The sequence below is a fragment of the Panulirus ornatus genome, chromosome 65 (assembly GCF_036320965.1).
Source record: "Panulirus ornatus isolate Po-2019 chromosome 65, ASM3632096v1, whole genome shotgun sequence".
Classification (NCBI taxonomy): Eukaryota; Metazoa; Arthropoda; class Malacostraca; order Decapoda; family Palinuridae; genus Panulirus; species Panulirus ornatus.
The window spans coordinates 27094209-27118697 of NC_092288.1; the positions used below are offsets into that span (position 1 = coordinate 27094209).

At 40.6% G+C, this 24489-nt stretch overlaps 1 protein-coding gene across 4 annotated transcripts in view; it reads right to left on the reverse strand.

Moving 5' to 3' along the window:
* LOC139746536 (rho guanine nucleotide exchange factor 39-like) overlaps positions 1–24489 on the reverse strand; it is a 131647-nt gene that overhangs the window by 29851 nt on the left and 77307 nt on the right. For all 4 annotated transcript variants that reach the window (XM_071657866.1, XM_071657869.1, XM_071657867.1 and 1 more), the window contains one exon: positions 2527–2736. In XM_071657866.1, the coding sequence (XP_071513967.1) occupies positions 2527–2736 (210 nt within the window). The remainder of the gene's footprint in view (positions 1–2526; positions 2737–24489) is intronic.

Sequence of the window (24489 nt, forward strand, 5' to 3'; positions counted from 1 at the left end):
GGTGAGTTTGAATGGAGAAAAACTGGAGGAAGTGAAGTGTTTTAGATATCTGGGAGTGGATGTGGCAGCGGATGGAACCATGGAAGCGGAAGTGGATCATAGGGTGGGGGAGGGGGCGAAAATCCTGGGGGCCTTGAAGAATGTGTGGAAGTCGAGAACATTATCTCGGAAAGCAAAAATGGGTATGTTTGAAGGAATAGTGGTTCCAACAATGTTGTATGGTTGCGAGGCGTGGGCTATGGATAGAGTTGTGCGCAGGAGGATGGATGTGCTGGAAATGAGATGTTTGAGGACAATGTGTGGTGTGAGGTGGTTTGATCGAATGAGTAACGTAAGGGTAAGAGAGATGTGTGGAAATAAAAAGAGCGTGGTTGAGAGAGCAGAAGAGGGTGTTTTGAAGTGGTTTGGGCATATGGAGAGGATGAGTGAGGAAAGATTGACCAAGAGGATATATGTGTCGGAGGTGGAGGGAACAAGGAGAAGAGGGAGACCAAACTGGAGGTGGAAAGATGGAGTGAAAAAGATTTTGTGTGATCGGGGCCTGAACATGCAGGAGCGTGAAAGGAGGGCAAGGAATAGAGTGAATTGGAGCGATGTGGTATACCGTGGTTGACGTTCACCCACTACATATCTCATACACTCCTTCATTTCTTTCTTCATTCCATGTAGTCATTCCAGATGCTTCTCTGAAATAGCTTGTTTCCACAACCTGGATTCTTGCCTGGGTGACTCATTCCATGTCCATGTTTTGGCTGCATAGGTCAGGGTTGGGAGGACTATGCTGTCCTTTAATCCTCTCTTCATTTCCTTACACATCACCCTTTCAATTGATACCCTCCTATACAACTTGCCAAGTACACTCAATAAACTTATACCTCTCGTATACACCAATTAAGACATTCTTCCAACATTTCTCTCCTTCCAGTATTCTTCTACTCTATTTTCCCATGTCACAGGTGGTCTTTGTCTCTCACCAACCCCTTTAAAATTATACTATCATGCACTCTCCTTGTAAACTCCCAGTTTTGCATTCTCTCCATATGCCCAAACCACTTCCAAGGATTTCATTTCACCCACTCAACAATTCATTCCCCTTGCATTCCCTGCCATACTACATATCTCATACACTCCTTCATTTCTTTCTTCATTCCATGCAGTCATTCCAGATGCTTCTCTGAAATAGCTTGTTTCCACAACCTGGATTCTTGCCTGGGTGACTCATTCCATGTCCATGTTTTGGCTGCATAGGTCAGGGTTGGGAGGACTATGCTGTCCTTTAATCCTCTCTTCATTTCCTTACACATCACCCTTTCAATTGATACCCTCCTATACAACTTGCCAAGTACACTCAATAAACTTATACCTCTGTACTTTGAACACTCACCTTTATCACCCTTGCCTTTCTACAGTGGCATTATATATGCATTCTGCCAATTCTCAGGCACATCAAAATGATCCATACATACACTGAAAATCCTTACCAACCAATCAACAACACAAGTCACCTCTTTTCTTAATAAATACAACTGCAATACCATCCACTCCAACCTCCTTACCACATTTCATCTTACATATGACTTTCACCATCTATTCTCCCTTTACCAAATCACTCTCCATGACTCTTACTTTGTGTTCCATCCTGACCCAATCACCCTATATTTGTCATCCTATCATCAAACACATTCAACAAAACTTCAAACTACTCACTGCATCACCTCTTCACTTCATCACTTCCCCTTACGTCCCCTTCACAGATGTTCAGACATGTTGTCTTGTTTTTCATACATCATTTACCTCCTAAAACATCATCTTACTCTCCCTAAAGTTTACCGATATTTGCTTTCCCCATTTCTCATTTGCCCTCTTTTTCAACCTTTGCACCTTTCTCTTGATATCCTGCCAGTTTCTCTTATACATCCTTCAATAACTTGCACTCCTTCCCTATAAGTACTATCCAAATGCCTCCCTTTTCTCTTTAACTAGTACATTTACTTCTTCATCCCACCACTACTACCCTCGCTAATCTGCTCATCTAACTCCTTTCACATGCTACATGCATCCTTGCATCTGCCAGCAATGCTTCTCTAAATACGTCCCATTTCTCATTCACTCTCCTTGCTTCATGTACTCTCATCTTTTGCCATTCTGCATTCAATATCTCCTCGCATTTCTTCACACAAGACACTTTTTCAAGCTCACTTACTCTTATTCACCTCTCTAACTGATGTTGTTTCTTCTTTTCTAGAAACCTCGACAAATCTTTACCCTCGCCTCCCAAGATAGGGATCATATATTCCATCAACTGCCCCTCTCAGTACATCTGCATCCATGAGTCTCTATTTCATGCCTTTCAGTTGATATGTAATCCAATAATGCACCCTGACCATCTTTTCTCCTCACATATGTATACTTGTTCATGTCCTTTTCAAACCAGGTATTCCCAATCACCAGTCCTTTTTCAGCACAGCTCCAAAAGCTATTCACCATTTCCATTAAGAAATATACTCACTTTGCATATATACTCACTTTGAGAGCAATTAACTGCTCTGGATCTCCTTTAAGAGTTAATTTGCGCAAGGCTGGTCTTCGCAGTGGTTTTCTAGAGCTGGAGTCCTTACGAAGAGTTCTCCTCTTTACAACTGCCTGTTGAATGGCATCTGTCAGTGTAGAGACCCACTCACCTCCTTCTGTTTTGTCTTTACTATACAACAACATGTCCTCTGCTTCACACTTGATCTATTGAAAGAATGAAGGTTTTCATGCCAGAAGTATGTCAAAGATCATCTCCACCAGAAGTGACTTCTACAAAAAGAAATTCTGATGTATAAAATGGCATAACTATTATAAATTCTTGATACAAATGTACACAATCAAGTGATTTCACAAAGGAAAAAGCATAACAGACAGTCCAAAATATGATAAATGTAACAAATGTCTACCATGTAATAATGTATTCATATATTATGGGGAAAGAGTTGTGCACCATGTGGAGTCCTATTTCATTTAATTTTAGTACTATCAAGAAGACTTTTCAAACTTTGCATAATGCTGGCATTCATAGTCTTCTTGCTGAGTCCAATCTAAACATTCACTAACCAATATTGCTTCACATCCTTCTTAACTTTCCTTTTTCAGCTTCTGATCACGGCCTCTGGTAACTCTGGTTATGCAACTCATGAAGAATGTTGACTGTCAACAACATCCAACTGATTTAGAATCTTAAATGATGTAATCAGGTCACCAATCAGGTAGGCAGCTGAGTAGCCTTCATCCCTTTATTGCAACTAAGCTCTCTTTTTCCACTGCAATCTTGGTTGCTTATCTCTGGACCTTCTCAATCATAACTATACTTTAGGTGTGGTGACCAGACCTATGATATGTAATTCAGTTTTGGTCTCAAGTCTGGGAGGAAGTTAAACTGTTAATGAAAAAGACGTGCATGGGCATTATTTACAGGGAATGGATGCATTGACTGGGAGACATACAGGAGAAAGTGGAATGAAATCAACAAGAGAAAGTGGAATGAAATCAAAAGGAAGGTACAGGGGTTATAAATGAACACAAATAAGGGTTGGGTTCGCGAGTATCAGCAAAATGCAAGTAGAAAACAAAAATGATTTGAAAGAGGTGTCATAGTTTCAGAAGACAAGAGAACTTATGGGAACATTGGTAAAAGGAGCAAATGGGGAAGTGGTAACAGGAAGAAATGAGGTAAAGAGGAAATGGAGTGACAGTTTTGAAGGACAGTTGCATATGTTCAATGACAGGGTGGCAGATAAGAGATGTTTTGGTTATGGAGGTATGTGAAACATGCACGGAGGTTTAGGCTAAGGAGCAACAATATGGCTTTAAAAATGTGAGAAATATTTAAGGAAACAAGGATTTGGACGATTTTTGCTGGGAAATAGTGCAAATGACTGGGAGATGTATATAGGAAAGAGGCAAGAGGTCAAGAGAAAGGTGCAAGAAGTGAAAAAGAAGGTAAATGAGAGTTGGGGTGAGAGAGTATCATTAAAATTTAGGGAGAATAAAAAGATGTTTTGGAAGGAGGTCAATAAGGTGCGTAAGAAAGAGAACAAATGGAAACATCGGTGAAGGGGGCAAATGAGGAGGTAATAACAAGTAGTGGTGAAGTGAGAGGGAGATGGAGTGAGTATCTCAAAGGTTTGTGGAATGTGTTCGATGATAGAGTGGCAGATATAGGGAGTTTTGGTCGAGGTGAAGTGCGAAGTGAGAGGGTCAGGGAGAATGATTTGGTAAACAGAGAAGAGGTAGTGAAAGCTTTGCGGAAGATGAAAGCCGGCAATGTGGTGAGTTTGGATGCTACTGCAGTGGAATTTATTAAAAAAGAGGGTGACTTTGTTGTTGACTGGTTGGTTAGGATATTCAATGCATGTATGGTTCATGGTGAAGTGCCTGAGGATTGGCGGAATGCATGCATAGCGCCATTGTACAAAGGCAAAGGGGATAAAGGTAAGTGTTAAAATTACAGAGGTATATGATTGTTGAGTATTCCAGGGAAATTATATGGGAGGGTATTGACTGAGAGGGTGAAGGCATGTATAGAGCATCAGATTGGGGAAGAGCAGTGTGGTTTCAGAAGTGGTAGATATATGGATCAGGTGTTTGCTTTGAAGAATGTATGTGAGAAATACTTAGAAAGACTGATGGATTTATATGTAGCATTTATGGATCTGGAAAAGGCATATGATAGAGCTGATAGAGATGCTTGGTGGAAGGCATCAAGAGTATATGGTGTGGGAGGTAAGTTGCTAGAAGCAGTGAAAAGTTTTTATCAAGGATGTAAGGCACGTGTACAAGTAGGAAGAGAGAAAAGTGATTGGTTCCCAATGAATGTTGGTTTGTGGCAGGGGTGCGTGATGGCTCCATGGTTGTTTAATTTGTTTATGGATGGGGTTGTTAGGGAGGTGAATACAAGAGTTTTGGAGAAAGGAGCAAGTATGCAGTCTGCTGTGGATGAGAGGGCTTGGGAAGTGTCAGTTGTTGTTCGCTGATGATAGAGCACTGGTGGCTGATTTGGGTGAGAAACTGCAGAAGTTCATGACTAAGTTTGGTAAAATGTGTGAAAGAAGAAAGCTGAGAGAAAATGTGAATAAGAGCAAGGTTATTAGGTTCAGTAGGGTTGAGGGACAAGTCAATTGAAAGGTAAGTCTGAATGGAGAAAAAATGGAGGAAGTGAAGTGCTTTAGAAATATGGGAGTGGATTTGGCAGCGGATGGAACCATGGAAGCAGATGTGAGTCACAGGGTTGGGGAGGGGGCGAAGGTTCTGGAAGCGTTGAAGAATGTGTGGAAGGTGAGAACGTTATCTCGGAGAGCAAAAATGGGTGTGTTTGAAGGCATAGTGGTTTCAACAATGTTGTATGGTTGTGAGGCATGGGCTATAGATAGGGTTGTGTGGAGGAGGGTGGATGTGTTGGAAATGAGATGTTTGAGGACAAATATGTGGTGTGAGGTGGTTTGATCCAGTAAGTACTGAAAGGGTAAGAGAGATGTGTGGTAATAAAAAGAGTGTGGTTGAGAGAGCAGAAGAGGGTGTATTGAAATGGTTTGGTCACATGGAGAGAATGATAGAGGAAAGATTGACAAAGAGGATATATGTGTCAGAGGTGGAGGGATCGAGGAGAAATGGGAGACCAAATAGGAGGTGGAAGGATAGAGTAAAAAAAGATTTTGAGTGATTGGGGCCTGAACATGCAGGAGGGTGAAAGGCATGCAAGGAAGAGAGTGAATTGGAATGATGTGGCATACAGGGGTCGATGTGCTGTCAATGGATTGAACCAGGGCATGTGAAGCATCTGGGGTATACCATGCAAAGTTTTGTAGGCCCTGGATGTAGAAAGGGGAGCTGTGGTTTCGGTGCATTATACATGGCAGCAAGAGACTGAGCGTAAATGAATGTGGCCTTTGTTGTCTTTTCCTATCGCTACTTCGCGCGTACGCGGGGGAGGGGGTGCCATTTTTATGTGTGGCAGGGTGGCGGCAGGAATGGATGAAGGTAGCATGTATGAATATGCACATGTGTATATATTTATATGTCTGTGTATGTATATGTATGTATACATTGAAATGTATAGGTATGCATATGTGCATGTGTGGGTGTTTATGTATATAAATGTGTATGTGGGTGGGATGGGCCATTCTTTTGTCCGTTTCCTTGCGCTACCTCACTAACGCGGGAGACAGCGACAAAGTTTAATAAATATAAATAAAAGGATTTGTATGTGGCATTAATGGATCTGGAGCAATCACATGACAGGGTTAACAGAGGTGCTCTGTGGAAGGTGTTATGAATGTATGGTGGGGAGGGTCAACAGAGGTGCTCTGTGGAAGGTGTTATGCATGTATGGTGGGGGAAGAAAGTTGCTTAAAGAAGTAGAGAGGTTTTATTGTGAGACTCAAGAATAATGCAAGAAGGATTAGAGAAGGGTGCATGGTTCTAGATGAAGGTCTGCAGCTAGGATGTTATATTACCAAAGCTATTTAATTTGTTAATGGATGGGGTGGTGACAAATGGTGAATACAAGGGTCTGGGAGAGAAGAAAAGGTATGCAGTCCAATGGGATGGATGGGCCTGTGAGGTTAGTCACTTGTTCGCTAATGACACAGTGCTGGTTGCAGATTCAAGTGGAATGTTGCTAAAGGTGGTGTATGAGTTTGGTAGTGTGCATGAAAGGAGAAAGCTGTGAGTAAATATGAAAAAAAAGGTTTTTAGGTTTTAGCAGTGGAAAGAGATAGGTTAGTTGGACTATGAGTTTGATAATAAAGAACCTGGATGTGGGGTGCTTTAGCTACCTGAGAATAAGCATGGTAGCAAATGGAACAAAGGAAGTTGAAGTGAGTCAGAGGATGGGTGATGGGACTAAGGCATTGAGGAGCACATGGAAAGAGAGGTCACCATCAGTAAGGGCAAAAGTGGGCACATCTGATGGTGTGATGGTACAAAAGACGAGTCCCCATTGTACTGCATTGGTTTGAATCCTGGGCATGGAACTCTGCCTATACCAAAACCATAATGTTTATCCTCCACTTAGGGCTGGTCAGTAAAGTGTGTGTGTGTGCAACAATAAGAGTAAAGACATGGTGCATATATATCTATGGTTAAGAGACAGGGCAACATGAGAGTAAAAAACTCTCACTATAACATAAAAACAGTAATCACACATATATATACAAGAGTGTAAAACTACTTTCCCATACAGTACAAATGGGTAACAAAACATCATGGCATACTGTCGATTAAAGAGTAGTGAATCAGGCTTAGGAAATCATAGGGAAGATTTGTACTGGATTGTACAAATATGTAAGGATCTGAATGAAAGGTTCAAAAGTGTTTTCTCACTAGAAGACACTACATCTGCATCACCAATGAGATGGAATGGGAATGAAGTCTTAGAAAGTACCAAGATCACTCGGAAAGACAAACAAAATACTAAAGCATCTTGACCCATACAAGGCCCATGCACCAACTAAAATTTCACAAGTGCTAAAGACATGTGCAGATTCAGTGGACGAACCTCTTGAAACACTGTTCAAATTCTTGTTGGAGAAAGACAAAAAGCCAAGAAAGCAGAAAAGGGCAAAGTCATCATACCTATCTATAAGAAGGGAGACTGGGATGAGGCAGTGAACTTCAGACCAGTCTTCCTGATGAGTGTGGTCTGTAAGGTACTGGAAAAGATAACCAGAAATCAAATGAATGACTTTCTACAAAAGAAAAACTACCGTAGTGTGAGAAAATATGGTTCATGGAAAGAAGGTAATCTTTCGTGAACTTCTTAAAGGGGTTGATTTGAATGGAAGAACACTAGAGGGAGAGACACAGAGGAAGAATGCATGGAATGGTGTATGCGAGGGAGGCATGTAAGGTCAGGATAAGTGGAGACTCTCTTGCCTTCGCCACCCCTTGATGGGAGTTCCCAAAGTGAACTGACATCAGAGATATAGATAGATGATTAAATAGATAGATAGAAGACAACAGTAATGATAAACTTGAGCTCAAGCCTCTTGACTTATCATGCCTCTACTATTCCTGATGTTGAAGACTGGTACAATAATTCTTATTCATTCTCTCAAAGCAGGTGACATAGATTAATCAGTGTTGGTATGCTACCACAGCTTGGCCAAGGAGAGATCAACGGTTGAGAAGGCAACATGATAAACCGCTGCATTATGATGAGTGATTAAATGAATTAATCATGATCAATGAGTGATGAGCAATGATCAAACTTAATTTTGATGATATCAAGGGCGTTACTCAGAAAATTTTCTAGGAGCTTATTCCATGCATCAATAATGTCTTCAGTAAAGAAATATTTCATATGGTCTAGATTAACTTTGTGACCTCTTAAGTTTTAGTTAATTTTCTCTCATCAGTAATACTAGCGCTACTGCAAAGAAATTTTCAATATTGTTGAATTCTTTAAGTACTGTAAAACATTCTATTAATTTGCCCCAGAAGCACCTCGTCCTCAGGGAGAACAAGTTTAATTCACACAGTTTCTCATCGTATACTTTGTTATGTAAGGAGGGAATCAATTTCATTGCTCTCTGCTATACTGCTTCCATTTCAACAATATCCTTGCTTAAGTTGAGGGTTCAAAACTGCACAACATATAGGAGGTGAGATTGAACTAGACTTAGGTATAATGACAGGTATAATGGCAACATCACATCCTTGCTTTTGTTTGTAAAGTTTCTGTTAGTAAATCCTAACACCTATTTGCTTTTTTGGCAGCTTCATTACAATGCTGGGAAAATTTGAAGTTGTTGGAGACAGTGACCCCTAGATCCCTCACACTTGGGTGTGTCCTTTATCTTGTGGGCCATCAGTTTACAGTTAAATTTTTCTTTAAGGATGCCTACTTGTATCAGCTGACATTTACTGACATTAAATGGACTTTGCCATATTCTAGACCATTCAGTGATTTTATTTAGATGCTCTTGTAATCTTAACCTATCTTCTTCAGTTAATATGGCATTGCCGATCTTTGTGTTACCTGCAAATGTAGACATTAAGCTATTTAGCCCTATGCCAATATCATCAATATAAATGATAAAAAGTATAGGCTCAAGTACGGATCCCTGGGTGACCCCACTAGTAATGGGTGACCACAGTGATGATTCACCATTCAATAAAACTCTCTGCCTCCTGTTGTATAGCCAGTCTTCTATCTAATTTCCTATGCATCCAGTAATCCCCAAGGCCCAGACCTTATGCATCAATTTGATGTGGGAGAATGTCAAATGCTTTCTGTAAGTCCTGAAAAAAATATCTATTGCTTCTGTCTTGTCATGGGTACTGCATAATTTATGATAAAATTCAAAGAGGTTTGTAAAGCATAATCTACACCTTGTGTTGTTCCAGATAGGCTATGATTATATTTCTAATAATCAACTCCAAAAGTTTACATATTATAGATATGAAGCTTCACTGACAGGCAATTTCCAGCTTCCCTTTCTGGATATACGAGTGATGTCTGCCAGTCTCTAGTCCTGCAGGACTATTCCATCCTGGAGATGGAAACTTTCCATGGTTTACCCCAGACACTTCACATGCCCTAGTTCAATCCATTGACAGCATGTTGACCCCGTTATACCACATCGTTCCAATTCACTCAATACCTTGTACGCCTTTCACCCTCCTGCATGTTCAGGACCTGATCACTCAAAATCTTTTTCACTCCATCTTTCCTTCTCCAATTTGGTCTCCCACTTCTCCTAGTTCCCTCCACCTCTGACACATATACCCTCTTTGTGAATCTTTCCTCAATCATTCCATGTGACCAAACCATTTCAAAACACTCTCTTCTGCTCTCTCAACAACACTCTTTTTATTACCACATATCTCTCTTACCCTTTCATTACTTATTCAATCAAACCACCTCACACCACATATTGTCCTCAAACATCTCATTTCCAGCACATCCACCCTCCTCTGCACAACTCTATCTATAGCCCATGCCTCGCAACCATATAACATTGTTGGAACCACTATTCCTTCAAACATACCCATTTTTGCTTTCCAAGATAACGTTCTCAACTTCCACACATTCTTCAACGCTCCCAGAACTTTCACCCCCTCCCCCATCCTATGATTCACTTCTGCTTCCATGGTTCCATCCGCTGCCAAATCCACTCCCAGATATCTAAAACACTTCACTTCCTCCATTTTTCTCCATTCAAACTTACCTCCCAATTGACTTGTCTCTCAACCCTACTGTACCTTGCTCTTATTCACATTTACTCTCAGCTTTCTTCTTTCACACACTTTACCAAACTCAGTCACCAGCTTCTGCAGTTTCTCACACGAATCAGCCACCAGCGCTGTATCATCAGCGAACAACAACTGACTCACTTCCCAAGCTCTCTCATCCACAACAGACTGCATACTTGCCCCTCTTTCCAAAACTCTTGCATTCACCTCCCTAACAAACTCATCCATAAACAAATTAAACAACCATGGAGACATCATGCACCCCTGCTGCACACCAACATTCACTGAGAACCAATCACTTTCCTCTCTTCCTACATGTACAAATGCCTTACATCCTCGATAAAAACTTTTCACTGCTTCTAACGACTTGCCTCCTACACCATATATTCTTAATACCTTCCACAGAGCATCTCTATCAACTCTATCATATGCCTTCTCCACATCCATAAATGCTACATAAAAATCCATTTCCTTTTCTAAGTATTTATCACAGACATTCTTCAAAGCAAACACCTGAACCACACATCCTCTACCACTTCTGAAACCACACTGCTCTTCCCCAGTCTGATGCTCTGTACATGCCTTCACCCTCTCAATCAATACCCTCCCATATAATTTACCAAGAATACTCAACAAACTTATACCTCTGTAATTTGAGCACTTACTTTTATCCCCTTTGCCTTTGTACAATGGCACTATGCAAGCATTCCACCAATCCTCAGGCACCTCACCATGAGTCATACATACATCAAATAACCTTACCAACCAGTCAACAACACATTCACCCCCTTTCTTAATAAATTCCACTGCAATACCATCCAAACCCACTGCCTTGCCAGCTTTCATCTTCCGCAAAGCTTTTACTACCTCTTCTCTGTTTACCGAATCATTCTCCCTAACCCTCTCACTTTGCACACCACCTCGACCAAAACACCCTATATCTGCCAGTCTATCATCAAACACATTCAATAAACCTTCAAAGTACTCACTCCATCTCCTTGTCACATCACCACTACTTGTTATCACCTCCCCATTAGCTCCCCTCACTGATGTTCCCATTTGTTCTCTTGTTTTATGCAGTTTACTTACCTCTTTCCAAATCATCTTTATATTCTCCCTAAAATCTAATGATACTCTCTCATCCTAGCTCTCATTTCCCCTCTTTTTCACCTCTTGCACCTTTCTCTTGACCTCCTGCCTCTTTCTTTTATACATCTCCCAGTCATTTGCATTATTTCCCTGCAAAAATCATTCAAATGCCCCTCTCTTCTCTTTCACTAATAATCTTACTTCTTTATCCCACCACTCACTACCATTTCTAATTTGCCCACCTCCCACGCTTCTCAACAAATACCCTCATTCATTCTCTTCATACGTCCAAACCATTTCAGCAAAGCCTCTTCTCCCCTATCACCCACATTCTTCTAATTACAACTGTACTACTTACTCGATCAAACCACCTCACACCACACATAGTCCTCAAACATTTCATATTCAATACAATCACCCTCCTCTGCAGATTCTCATCTGTAGCCCATGGTACTACTATACCTTCAAACTTACCCATATTCACCTTTCCACACACCCCTCAGTACTCTCAGAGCCTTAACCTTCTTACCAACCTAAAACTTATTTCTTTTTCAAGGGTTTCATTTGCTGCCATGTCCACTTAGGGTTTCATTTGCTGCCATGTCCACTTACAAGTATCGAAAATGCTTCATTTCTTCCATATCTTCTCCATTCAAACTCATACCCCAACTAACCTGTCCCTCTGCACTGCTAAACTAATATATTTATTTATTTATTTATTTTGCTTTGTCGCTGTCTCCCGCGTTTGCAAGGTAGCGCACGGAAACAGACGAAAGAAATGGCCCAACCCACCCCATACACATGTATAAACATACACGTCCACACACCCAAATATACATACCTACACAGCTTTCCATGGTTTGCCACAGACGCTTCACATGCCCTGATTCAATCCACTGACAGCACGTCAACCCCGGTATACCACATTGATCCAATTCACTCTATTCCTTGCCAGCCTTTCACCCTCCTTCACCCTCCTGCATGTTCAGGCCCCGATCACTCAAAATCTTTTTCACTCCATTTTTCCACCTCCAATTTGGTCTCCCACTTCTCCTCGTTCCCTCCACCTCCGACACATATATCCTCTTGGTCAATCTTTCCTCACTCATTCTCTCCATGTGCCCAAACCATTTCAAAACACCCTCTTCTGCTCTCTCAACCACGCTCTTTTTATTTCCACACATCTCTCTTACCCTTACATTACTTACTCGATCAAACCACCTCACACCACACATTGTCCTCAAACATCTCATTTCCAGCACATCCACCCTCCTGCGCACAACTCTATCCATAGCCCACACCTCACAACCATACAACATTGCTGGAACCACTATTCCTTCAAACATACCCATTTTTGCTTTCCGAGATAATGTTCTTGACTTCCACACATTCTTCAAGGCTCCCAGGATTTTCACCCCCTCCCCCACCCTATGATTCACTTCCGCTTCCATGGTTCCATTCACTGCCAGATCCACTCCCAGATATCTAAAACACTTTACTTCCTCCAGTTTTTCTCCATTCAAACTTACCTCCCAATTGACTTGACCCTCAGCCCTACTGTACCTAATAACCTTGCTCTTATTTACATTTACTCTTAACTTTCTTCTTTCACACACTTTACCAAACTCAGTCACCAGCTTCTGCAGTTTCTCACATGAATCAGCCACCAGCGCTGTATCATCAGCGAACAACAACTGACTCACTTCCCAAGCTCTCTCATCCACAACAGACTTCATTCTTGCCCCTCTTTCCAAAACTCTTGCATTCACCTCCTTAACAACCCCATCCATAAACAAATTAAACAACCATGGAGACATCACTCACCCCTGCCGCAAACCTACATTCAATGAGAACCAATCACTTTCCTCTCTTCCTACACGTACACATGCCTTACATCCTCGATAAAAACTTTTCACTGCTTCTAACAACTTGCCACCCACACCATATATTCTTAATACCTTCCACAGAGCATCTCTATCAACTCTATCATATGCCTTCTCCAGATCCATAAATGCTACATACAAATCCATTTGCTTTTCTAAGTATTTCTCACATACACTCTTCAAAGCAAACACCTGATTTACACATCCTCTACCACTTCTGAAACCACACTGCTCTTCCCCAGTCTGATGCTCTGTACATGCCTTCACCCTCTCAATCAATACCCTCCCATATAATTTACCAGGAATACTCAACAAACTTATACCTCTGTAATTTGAGCACTCACTCTTATCCCCTTTGCCTTTGTACTATGGCACTATGCACGCATTCTGCCAATCCTCAGGCACCTCACCATGAGTCATACATACATCAAATAACCTTACCAACCAGTCAACAATACAGTCACCCCCTTTTTTAATAAATTCCACTGCAATACCATCCAAACCTGCTGCCTTGCCGGCTTTCATCTTCCGCAAAGCTTTTACTACCTCTTCTCTGTTTACCAAATAATTTTCCTCAACCCTCTCACTTTGCACACCACCTCGACCAAGACACCCTATATCTGCCACTCTATCATCAAACACATGCTAAACTAATAACCTTGCATTTATTCGCATTTACTCTAAACTTCCTCCTTTCACACATTCTCCCAAAATCAAAAACTAACTTTCGCAGTTTTAAACTCAAATCTGCCACTTGTGCTGTGTCATCAGCAAGCAATGACTGACACACTTCCCAGGCTCCCTCATTCCTACAGACTGTGTATTCGTCCCTTTCTCCAAGACCCTTGTATTTACCTCCCTCATCACCCCAACCACAAACAAATAAAATAGCCATGGTGACATCACACACCCCTGCTATAGATCCATCTCCACCTGGAACCCTCACTATAATCTCTCTCCATCTGCACAAATGACTTAAGTCATATGAGCTAATAATTTGAAGTGAATAATTTTCCTCGCACAAATCCATATTGGCCTTTATTTACGTAGCTGTTCTTGATTAGACAGTTTAATGTATAGTATAGCATATCCTTTTATCACTCTTTCAAAGATTTTCCTAATGGGTAAAGTCAAGCTAACTAATCTCTAGTATTTAAGTATAAGTGTGGATCCTCCTTTGTGTACTGGTGTTACATATGCAAGTTTGTGAATGTTTGCAATTTTGCTTTCATCCAGACACTGCCTACCCCAACATTAACATCAATGGGTTTTTTTTGCCGTTTTTGTTCTTTTGAGGGATATGGTTAGGATTTTATCAGCTTCTGAAATCAAATTTTCTATGAGCTAATCAATCACTCTGATTTTATCAGCTTACAATATTTCTATAACTATGAGTGCATTTTAAGCACACTGGATTAAACAGTTAATTTTTCAAATTCTCCTTACACTTTGAGCAGACTAGTGATACCTACTGTTCAATCATTCGCCTACATATTTCTTTGAGGTCAAATTTGTATTTACCTCCTACTTTCAGCTTAAAGTGTCCAATCACTGTTTTCTTGTTGTTTTGCTTTGTTTATGTATGTGAATAGTAAGTGGATTTCTATCCATGTTTAATATAAATTTCTCTATGATTTTAATATTATATTCTTCAGACTTGATAGCTATTTCCTACATTAACAAGGTAGTGTGAGGAACAGACGAAGAAAGGCTGCATCCGTTCACATACATTCGTTTTCTCATGTGTAATGTTCAGATCTCTCAACCACACTCATTTTATTACAATACCTTTCTCTTAACTTTTCATTACTTACTCAATCAAACCACCTCACACCACATATAGTCCTCAACCACTTCATTTCCAAAACTTTCATCATCCTCCATACAGCCTTATCTATATCCGATGCCTCATGTGCATACAATATTGTTGGGAGTATTACACCTTCAAACACACCCATTTTTACCGTCCCAGGCAATGTTCTCTCTTTCCATTGATTCTTAGAACCTTTGCCCCCTCACCCACCCTCACTTCCTTCTCCATGGGCCCATTCGCTGCCATGTCCACTCTCAGGAATCTATAACACTTCACTTCCTCCAAGTTTTCTCCATTCAAACATACACTCCAATTAACCTGTCCCTTAACCCTGCTAAACCAAAGAACCTTGCTTTTATTCACATTAACTATCAACTTCTTTCACACACTTCTAAACTCAATCACCAACTTCTACAGTTTTTCACTAGAATCTGCCACCAGTGCTGTATCATCAGCAAACACCAACTGTCTCACTTCCCAGGCCATCTCATCCCCCACAGACTGCACACACCCTTCTCTCTAAGACTTGCATTTACCTCCCTCACCACACCACCAGCAAACAAATTAATCATGGTGACATCAAACACCTCTGCTGCAGACCAACCTTCACTTGGAATCATTCACTCTCCTCTCTTCCTAATTGTACATATGGGTTACACCACTGATAAAAACTTCTTGCCACTTCTAGCAGCTTTATCCCCCCCCCCTACCCTATATTTCTAAGATATTCCATATGGTATCTCTAACAAACCAACCCTATTATATGCTTCCTCCTTATCCATGAATGCCACATACAAATCCATCTGTTTCTATTTCTCCAGATCCATGAGATCCATGCATGCCACATACAAATCCATCTGTTTCTCTTTCTCCAGATCCATTAATGCCAAATACACATCCATTTGTTTCTCTAAGTACTTCTAACACACATTGTTCAAAGCAAACACTTGATCCACACATCTGTGAAACCACACTGCTCATCACCAATCTAATGTTTTGTACATGCCTTCACCCCCTTCGTCAACACCCTACTATACAACTTACTAGGTACACTCAACAAACTTAAACCTCTGTAGTTTGAACATTCACCTTTATCAGCCCCACCTTTATACAATGGTGCTATACATGCAGTCCACCAATCCTCAGGCACCTCACCATGATCCATACATACACTGAAAATCCTAACTAATTAATCAACAAGACAGCACTCTTTTTTTGATAAATTCAACTGCAATGCCATCTACTCCAGCTGCCTTGCCACATTTGATCTTCCTAAGGTCTTTCAGCACCTCTTCTCTCTTCACCAAATCACTCGTCCATGACTCACTTTGCATACCATCCCAACCCAAACACCCAACATCTGCTAATCTATCATTAAAGCATTCGACAGTCCTTCAAAGTATTCACTCCATTTCTTCCTCACTTCATCACTACCTGTTCTCACTTCCCCTTTTGCCCCCTTTAACGATGTTCCTATTTGTTCTTTTGTTATTCACACATTATTAACCTCCTTCAAAAAAATCTTATTCTCCCTAAAGTTTACCGATATTAACTCATCCCAACACACATTTGCCCCCTTCCTCGACCCTTAGACCTACCTCTTTTCTTCCTGCTACTTTCTCTCGTGCTTCACCCACTCATCTGCACTACTTCTTTGTAAGTACTGCCCTAATTCCTCACTTTTGTCTTTCACTAGCAACTTTACTTCTTCATCCCACCACTCACTACCCCTTCTAATCTGCCCACTTCCTACCTTTTGCATGCCACATACATCTCTTGCATATGCCAGTGCTGCTTCCCTAAACACCTTCCTTTGCTTACCCACTCCCCTTGCTTACTTTACTCTCACATTTTACTATTCTACACTCAATCTCTTCTGGGGTTACTTCACACAGGTCTCTTCCAAGCTCACTTACTCACACTATCTTCTTGCTGACAATGTTTCCTCTTTTCCTAGAATCTCTACAAATCTCCCCTTTGTATCCACAAGACAGTGATTAGGCATACCACCAGCTGCCCCACTCAGCAAAGTTACATCCAAAATTCTCTCTTTCACATGCCTATCAATTACTAGGTAATCTAATAATGCCTGCTGACATCTCTCCTACTCATATATGCATACTTGTGCATGTCCCTCTTTTTAAACTAGGTATTCCCAATCATCAGTCCATTTTCAGCACACAACACATGTTGTTCACAATATCCATTCATAATATTGAATATCCCATGCCCCCTAATCTTATCAACTATCAAATTACTCACCTTTGCATTCATATCACCTATCAATATTTCTATACCTGCTTTATTTATTTTCTCATCCAATTCTTTCATTCTTTCTTCTATCATCACTTTTCTTCTTTTCCCATGCTGTTCCCCTATTCATCCAGTTTTCTATCCCTAAGTCATTTCCATTTTGTACCGTTTTCTTTTTCTCTGGTACCTGCTCAATGATTATCTGCCTAGTCTCTCACACTATGTTTCTGTATCTGTTCCTAGGTTGATGTCTTTGAAGATCTCACTCTAATTTGAGTTTAAAATACTCTCAATGATCTTTTTCCAGTTTGATCTGTCATGATGGAAATTCATATCACTTAATCAACTGTTGCTGACCATATCATGCTCACACTCATTCATCTCTATTTCGTACACTGCAGTGTTCTGTATGATATCATGATCTAACATTCTTACATTACTTTCATTTATATCTGAAACATAGTGCCATATTATTTGTAAAAATGAGATCTTTTATATTGCTCCTCGTGCTGGTTCTGAGGATTACTTGCACAAGGCTGAATGATTCAAATAAATGTATTGGTCATTGGAGCTGTCCTCTTCCATCTGCTGATCCATTAGTCTATATTTTGTAATTGTATCTACATCCATAATCTAATCCTCTTTCCTGCTATTCAGTAAAACGGAAATCTGTCACCAGACTATATTATCATTGAATCAGGTTTCTCTAAGCCTTTCAAAATTTTCTGAACTGGTGTTAAAATCATATTAAAATCATTATCTTTTGTTTTAGAAGTTATGCATGACCCTTGGTTTATTGAGTTGATGGATGCGATGCTCACTATAAGTGGCTAACATTTATTGTGAAAAATGTTCATTATCTGTTTTTCTTTTAGCCTATTATGGATTGCTATAACATCTTGTTTGATCAATAACCCAAGTTTCTGATATGTCACTTACAACTGAGTTGTTACACTTCATGTATTCAATGATGTAAACCATTTCAGTTCTAGAGTTCTCACATATAAGACTTTGTATGTTCATAATATTTTCCAAGGATTCTCATTTACCTCATAAGTCCTCAGCTGAATTTTGGTTACTATGTTTTCCATCATAATCTTTAATTTCTTTTGCATCATTCAACTATCTGTATCTCTGCTGCTCATTCCCTCTAAGAATTCCGAACAAGGGGGTGGCCACAAAATTATCATCATTATTATTATTATACTTTGTCGCTGTCTCCCGCATTAGCGAGGTAGCGCAAGGAAACAGATGAAAGAATGGCCCAACCCACCCACCCACATACACATGTATGTACATATACATCCACACACGCACATATACACACCTATACATTTCAACGTACACATATATATACATATATCTATTTATTATACTTTGTCGCTGTCTCCTGCATTAGCGAGGTAGTGCAAGGAAACAGACAAAAGAATGGCCCAACCCACCCACATACACATGTATATACATACACGTCCACACACACACATATACATACCTATACATCTCAACGCATACATATATATAATATACACACATGTACATAATTCATAGTCTGCCTTTATTCATTCCCAGTGCCAACCTGCCACACATAAAATGAAACTCCCCCCCCACATGTGTGCAAGGTAGTGCTAGGAAAAGACAACAAAGGCCACGTTCGTTCACACTCAGTCTCTAGCTGTCATGTATAATGCACCGAAACCACAGCTCCCTTTCCACATCCAGGCCCCACAAAACTTTCCATGGTTTACCCCAAATGCTTCACATGCTCTGGTTCAATCCATTGACAGCACGTTGACCCCAGTATACCACATCGTTCCAAAATTCACTCTATTCCTTGCACACCTTTCACCCTCCTGCATGTTCAGGCCCCGATCACTCAAAATCTTTTTCACTCCACCTTTCCACCTCCAATTTGGTCTCCCACTTCTCCTTGTTCCCTCCACCTCTGACACATATATCCTCTTTGTCAATCATTCCTCACTCATTCTCTCCATGTGACCAAACCATTTTAAAACACCCTCTTCTGCTCTCACAACCACACTCTTTATTACCACACATCTCTTTTACCCTTTCATTACTTACTCGATCAAACCATCTCACACCACATATTGTCCTCAAACATCTCATTTCCAGCACATCCACCCTCCTCTGCACAACTCTATCTATAGCCCATGCCTTGCAACAATATAATATTGTTGGAACCACTATTCCTTCAAACACCCATTTTTGCTTTCCTAGATAACATTCTCAACTTCCACACATTTTTCAATACTCCCAGAACTTTTGCCCCCTCCCCTACCCTATGATTCACTTCCACTGCCAAATCCACTCCCAGATATCTAAAACACTTTACTTCCTCTAGTTTTTCTCCATTCAAACTTACCTCCCAATTGACTTGTCCCTCAACCCTACTGTACCTAATAACCTTGCTCTTATTCACATTTACTCTCAACTTTCTTCTTTCACACACTTTACCAAACTCAGTCACCAGCTTCTGCAGTTTCTCACCCGAATCAGCAACCAGCGCTGTATCATCAGCGAAAAACAACTGACTCACTACCCAAGCACTCTCATCCACAACAGACTGCATATTTGCCCCTTTCCAAAACTCTTGCATTCACCTCCCTAACAACCCCATCCATAAACAAATTAAACAACCATGGAGACATCACGCACCCCTGCCGCAAACCAACATTCACTGAGAACCAATCACTTTCCTCTCTTCCTTACATCCTCGATAAAAACTTTTCACTGCTTCTGACAACATACCTCCCACACCATATATTCTTAATACCTTCCACAGAGCATCTCTATCAACTCTGTTATATGCCTTCTCCAGATCCATAAATGCTACATACAAATCCATTTGCTTTTCTAAGTATTTCTCACATACATTCTTCAAAGCAAACACCTGATCCACACATCTTCTACCACTTCTGAAACCACACTGCTCTTCCCCAATCTGATGCTCTGTACATGCCTTCACCCTCTCAATCAATACCCTTCCATATAATTTCCCAGGAATACTCAACAAACTTATACCTCTGTAATTTGAGCACTCACTTTTATCCCCTTTGCCTTTGTACAATGGCACTATGCAAGCATTCCACCAGTCCTCAGGCACCTCACCATGAGTCATACATACATTAAATAACCTTACCAACCCGTCAACAATACAGTCTCCACCTTTTTAAATAAATTCCACTGCAATACCATCCAAACCCACTGCCTTGCCAGCTTTCATCTTCCGCAAAGCTTGTACTACCTCTTCTCTGTTTACCAACCCTCTCACTTTCCACACCACCTCAACCAAAACACCCCATATCTGCCACTCTATCATCAAACACATTCAACAAACCTTCAAAATACTCACTCCATCTTCTCACATCACCACTACTTGTTATCACCTCCCCATTAGCAACCTTCACTGATGTTCCCATTTGTTCCCTTATATTATGCACTTTATTTACCTCCTTCCAAAACATCTTTTTAGTCTCCCTAAAATCTAATGATACTCTCTCACCCCAACTCTCATTTGCCCTCTTTTTCGCCTCTTGCACCTTTCTCTTGACTTCCTGCCTCTTTCTTTTATACATCTCCCAGTCATTTGCATTATTTCCCTGCAAAAATCATCCAAATGCCTCTCTCTTCTCTTTCACTAATAATCTTACTTCTTCATCCCACCACTCACTACCCTTTCTAATCTGCCCACCTCCCATGCTTCTCATGCCACAAGCATCTTTTGCACAAGCCATCACTGCTTCCCTAAATACATCCCATTCCTCCCCCACTCCCCTTATGTCCTTTGTTCTCACCTTTTTCTATTCTGTACTCTCCTGGTACTTCCTCACACAAGTCTCCTTCCCAAGCTCACTTACTCTCACTACTCTCTTCACCCCAACATTCTCTCTTCTTTTCTGAAAACCTCTACACATTTTCTCCTTCACCTCCACAAGATAATGATCAGACATCCCTCCAGTTGCACCTCTCAGCACATTAACATCCAAAAGTCTCTCTTTCGCGCGCCTATCAATCAACACATAATCCAATAATGCTCTCTAGCCATCTCTCCTACTTACATACGTATATACTTATAGAAACATACACAGACATATACATATATACACATGTACATAATTCATACTTGCTGCCTTTATTCATTCCCGTTGCCACGCTACCACACATGAAATGACAACCCCCTCCACCCCACACGCATGTGAGGTAGCACCAGGAAAAGACCACAAAGTCCACATTCATTCACACTCAGTCTCTAGCTATCATGTATAATTCACCGAAACCATAGCTCCTTTTCCACATTCAGGCCCCACAAAACTTTCCATGGTTTACCTCAGACGCTTCACATGCCCTAGTTCAATCTACTGACAGCACGTCGACCCCGGTATACCACATCATTCCAATTCATTCTATTCCTTGCATGCCTTTCACCCTCCTGCATATTCAGGCCCTGATCGCTCAAAATCTTTTTCATTCCATCCTTCCACCTCCAATTTGGTCTCCCACTTCTCCTCGTTCCCTCCACCTCCGACACATATATCCTCTTGGTCAATCTTTCCTCACTCATTCTCTCCATGTGCCCAAACCATTTCAAAACACCCTCTTCTGCTTTGTCAACTTCATTCTTTTTACTATCACACATCTCTCTTACCCTTCCATTACTTACTCGATCAAACCACCTCACACCACATATTGTCCTCAAACATCTCATTTCCAACACATATTCACCACTTATCCCTGTCCTTAAATAACTCACTCGCATACACCATTCTAAGCATTCTTCAACCATTTTTCTCCCTCCAGTACTCTTCCACTCTATTCTTCCTCTCACACTAACCCCTTCAACTGTATTACCATACAAATTCCAAAACTCCGAGTCTTACATTTTTTCCATGTTTCCAAACTACCTCAAAATATCACATTCACCCACTCTACCACTCCACAATTCATTCCTTTTGAATTCTCTACCATGCCACATCTCTCATACATCCTGTTTCTTTCTTCATTCCATCTAGTCATACTACATGCTCCTCTAAAATAGATCATTTCCACAGCCTGGCTTCTTGACCTCTGTGACTCATTCCATGTACATGTCTTGGCTGCACAGGTTAGGGTTAGGAGGACTATGCTGTCCCTTAATCTTTTCTTCACTTTCATACTTACACCTCTACCCTTCATTATTCTATTAATGGACCCGATGACTCTTCTACCCCTCTGCTGCTCTCTCCCTTATCTCTCCTTCCATCAAATTTACCCATAAAGTCTCTCACCTCTTCCAGTCTTTCTCCATCATATCAGTAACACAATTCAATACACTTTCTTCTTTCACTCTACACGGCTATGAGAAATCTGTAGTTTTATTTTGTTTCTTTTCAAACACCATACCTTTACTCTTACTTGCACTTACCTTCAATTGTCTAAGCTTACGCACATCATAAGACAAACTTACAAACTTCTGCAACTCCACTGTCAACACAAAACAGATTCATCAACAAACAGGCTTGTCACTAGCTACCATAACTCACCTCCACACTCCATCTCTGCACCCCCTTTTCCTTATTTTTGATCTTCTCTCTCATCATTCCATCCATACATTTGTTAAAAAGCCATGGTGACATCACACAGCCCTGTCTTAAACCACATGTATGCAAAAACTCCCACTCAACTCCCCATCCACTCTTACATATGCATTTACTACTCTGTAGAAGGCTTTCATACCATCCAACAATTGACCCCCTACCTCATACATCCTTAACACATCCCATAAAGCATTCCACTTGACTCTGTCATACACTTTCTCCAGATCCAAAAAAGCTGCATACGGCTTCTTAGCTTTCCCCTTGCTCCTCACTTATTCTGCATTTAGTCACTTCCATCATTTTATCAATCAACATCTTTGCATGCACTTTTTCTGCTATACTTAACAGACTTATTCCACCATAACTGTTATATCCTTGCACCTTTTCCTTTGCATAAAGGAACACTAATAGCTTTCACCCAATCCTCAGGCACATCCTTCTGTTCTCATGTTAAATTACATATCATGTACATCCCCTGTACCACAATTTGTCTTCCATATTTCAGGATTTCAGCTGTAATCCCATCCACTCCAGGTAACGTACCTAACTTCAAGCTCATCATTGCCCTTTTTACCACCCTTCTTGCTACAGTCCCACACACTTGTATCCTTTTCCTTCCATCCTTGGTCCAAACCCATGCATGTAACAACTGCTGCTTCATCTTCTCCCACATTCATCAGTTCTTCAAAATACTCTTTCCATCTTCATTTCACTTTCTGATTTTAATCCAGCAACTCCTCTTCCTTCCTTCTCACATTAATGTTTCCACTCTTACATCCACCTCTTTAGTTTTTATACCGCCTTCCAATACAATTTCTTATTTTCCCGAAACTTTCCACTCAACTTTCTTCCAAATCAACTTTCCTCCAAATTCTTCATCTACTCTTTCTTTGCTTTCCTCAATCAGCTTAACACTTTGTTTACATGTATTCTTTCTGCCTCCTTTCCTAAACTTCCACTGGTCCATTACTTTTGGGCAATCTACCATATGTATTTTTCTCCTCTTCCACAGCATTTCTAATCTCATCTGTCCATCATGCATTTCCCTGTATATTCTTATATCACACAATCTTGTATCCAACTGCTACTTCTAACAACCTTTAACAGTTATTCTATAAACAAACACCTCATTCACACATGACTTCATCCCAATATTTACAGCACTCTCTTTAAAACTTTCAGTCACTCTCCTTTCATATTCCTTTTTACATTCTTTCCAATTCATCTTTTTTGCTTGCCAACACTTTTACCTCTCCAATTCTTCCTCTTCTCTATGATCCACATCTCCACAAGAACTACAAAATGGTCAAAGTCTCCAAAGAATCCTACTTCAACTCTAGCATTGAGCCCAGTCATTCCCAACCTTTTATCCACTGCCACATATTCGATCACACCCTTTTGTTCTTCTCTTCCATTATTTTCCCGAAACTTTCCACTCAACTTTCTTCCAAATCAACTTTCCTCCAAATTCTTCATCTACTCTTTCTTTGCTTTCCTCAATCAGCTTAACACTTTGTTTACATGTATTCTTTCTGCCTCCTTTCCTAAACTTCCACTGGTCCATTACTTTTGGGCAATTTACCATATGTATTTTTCTTCTCTTCCACAGCATTTCTAATCTCAT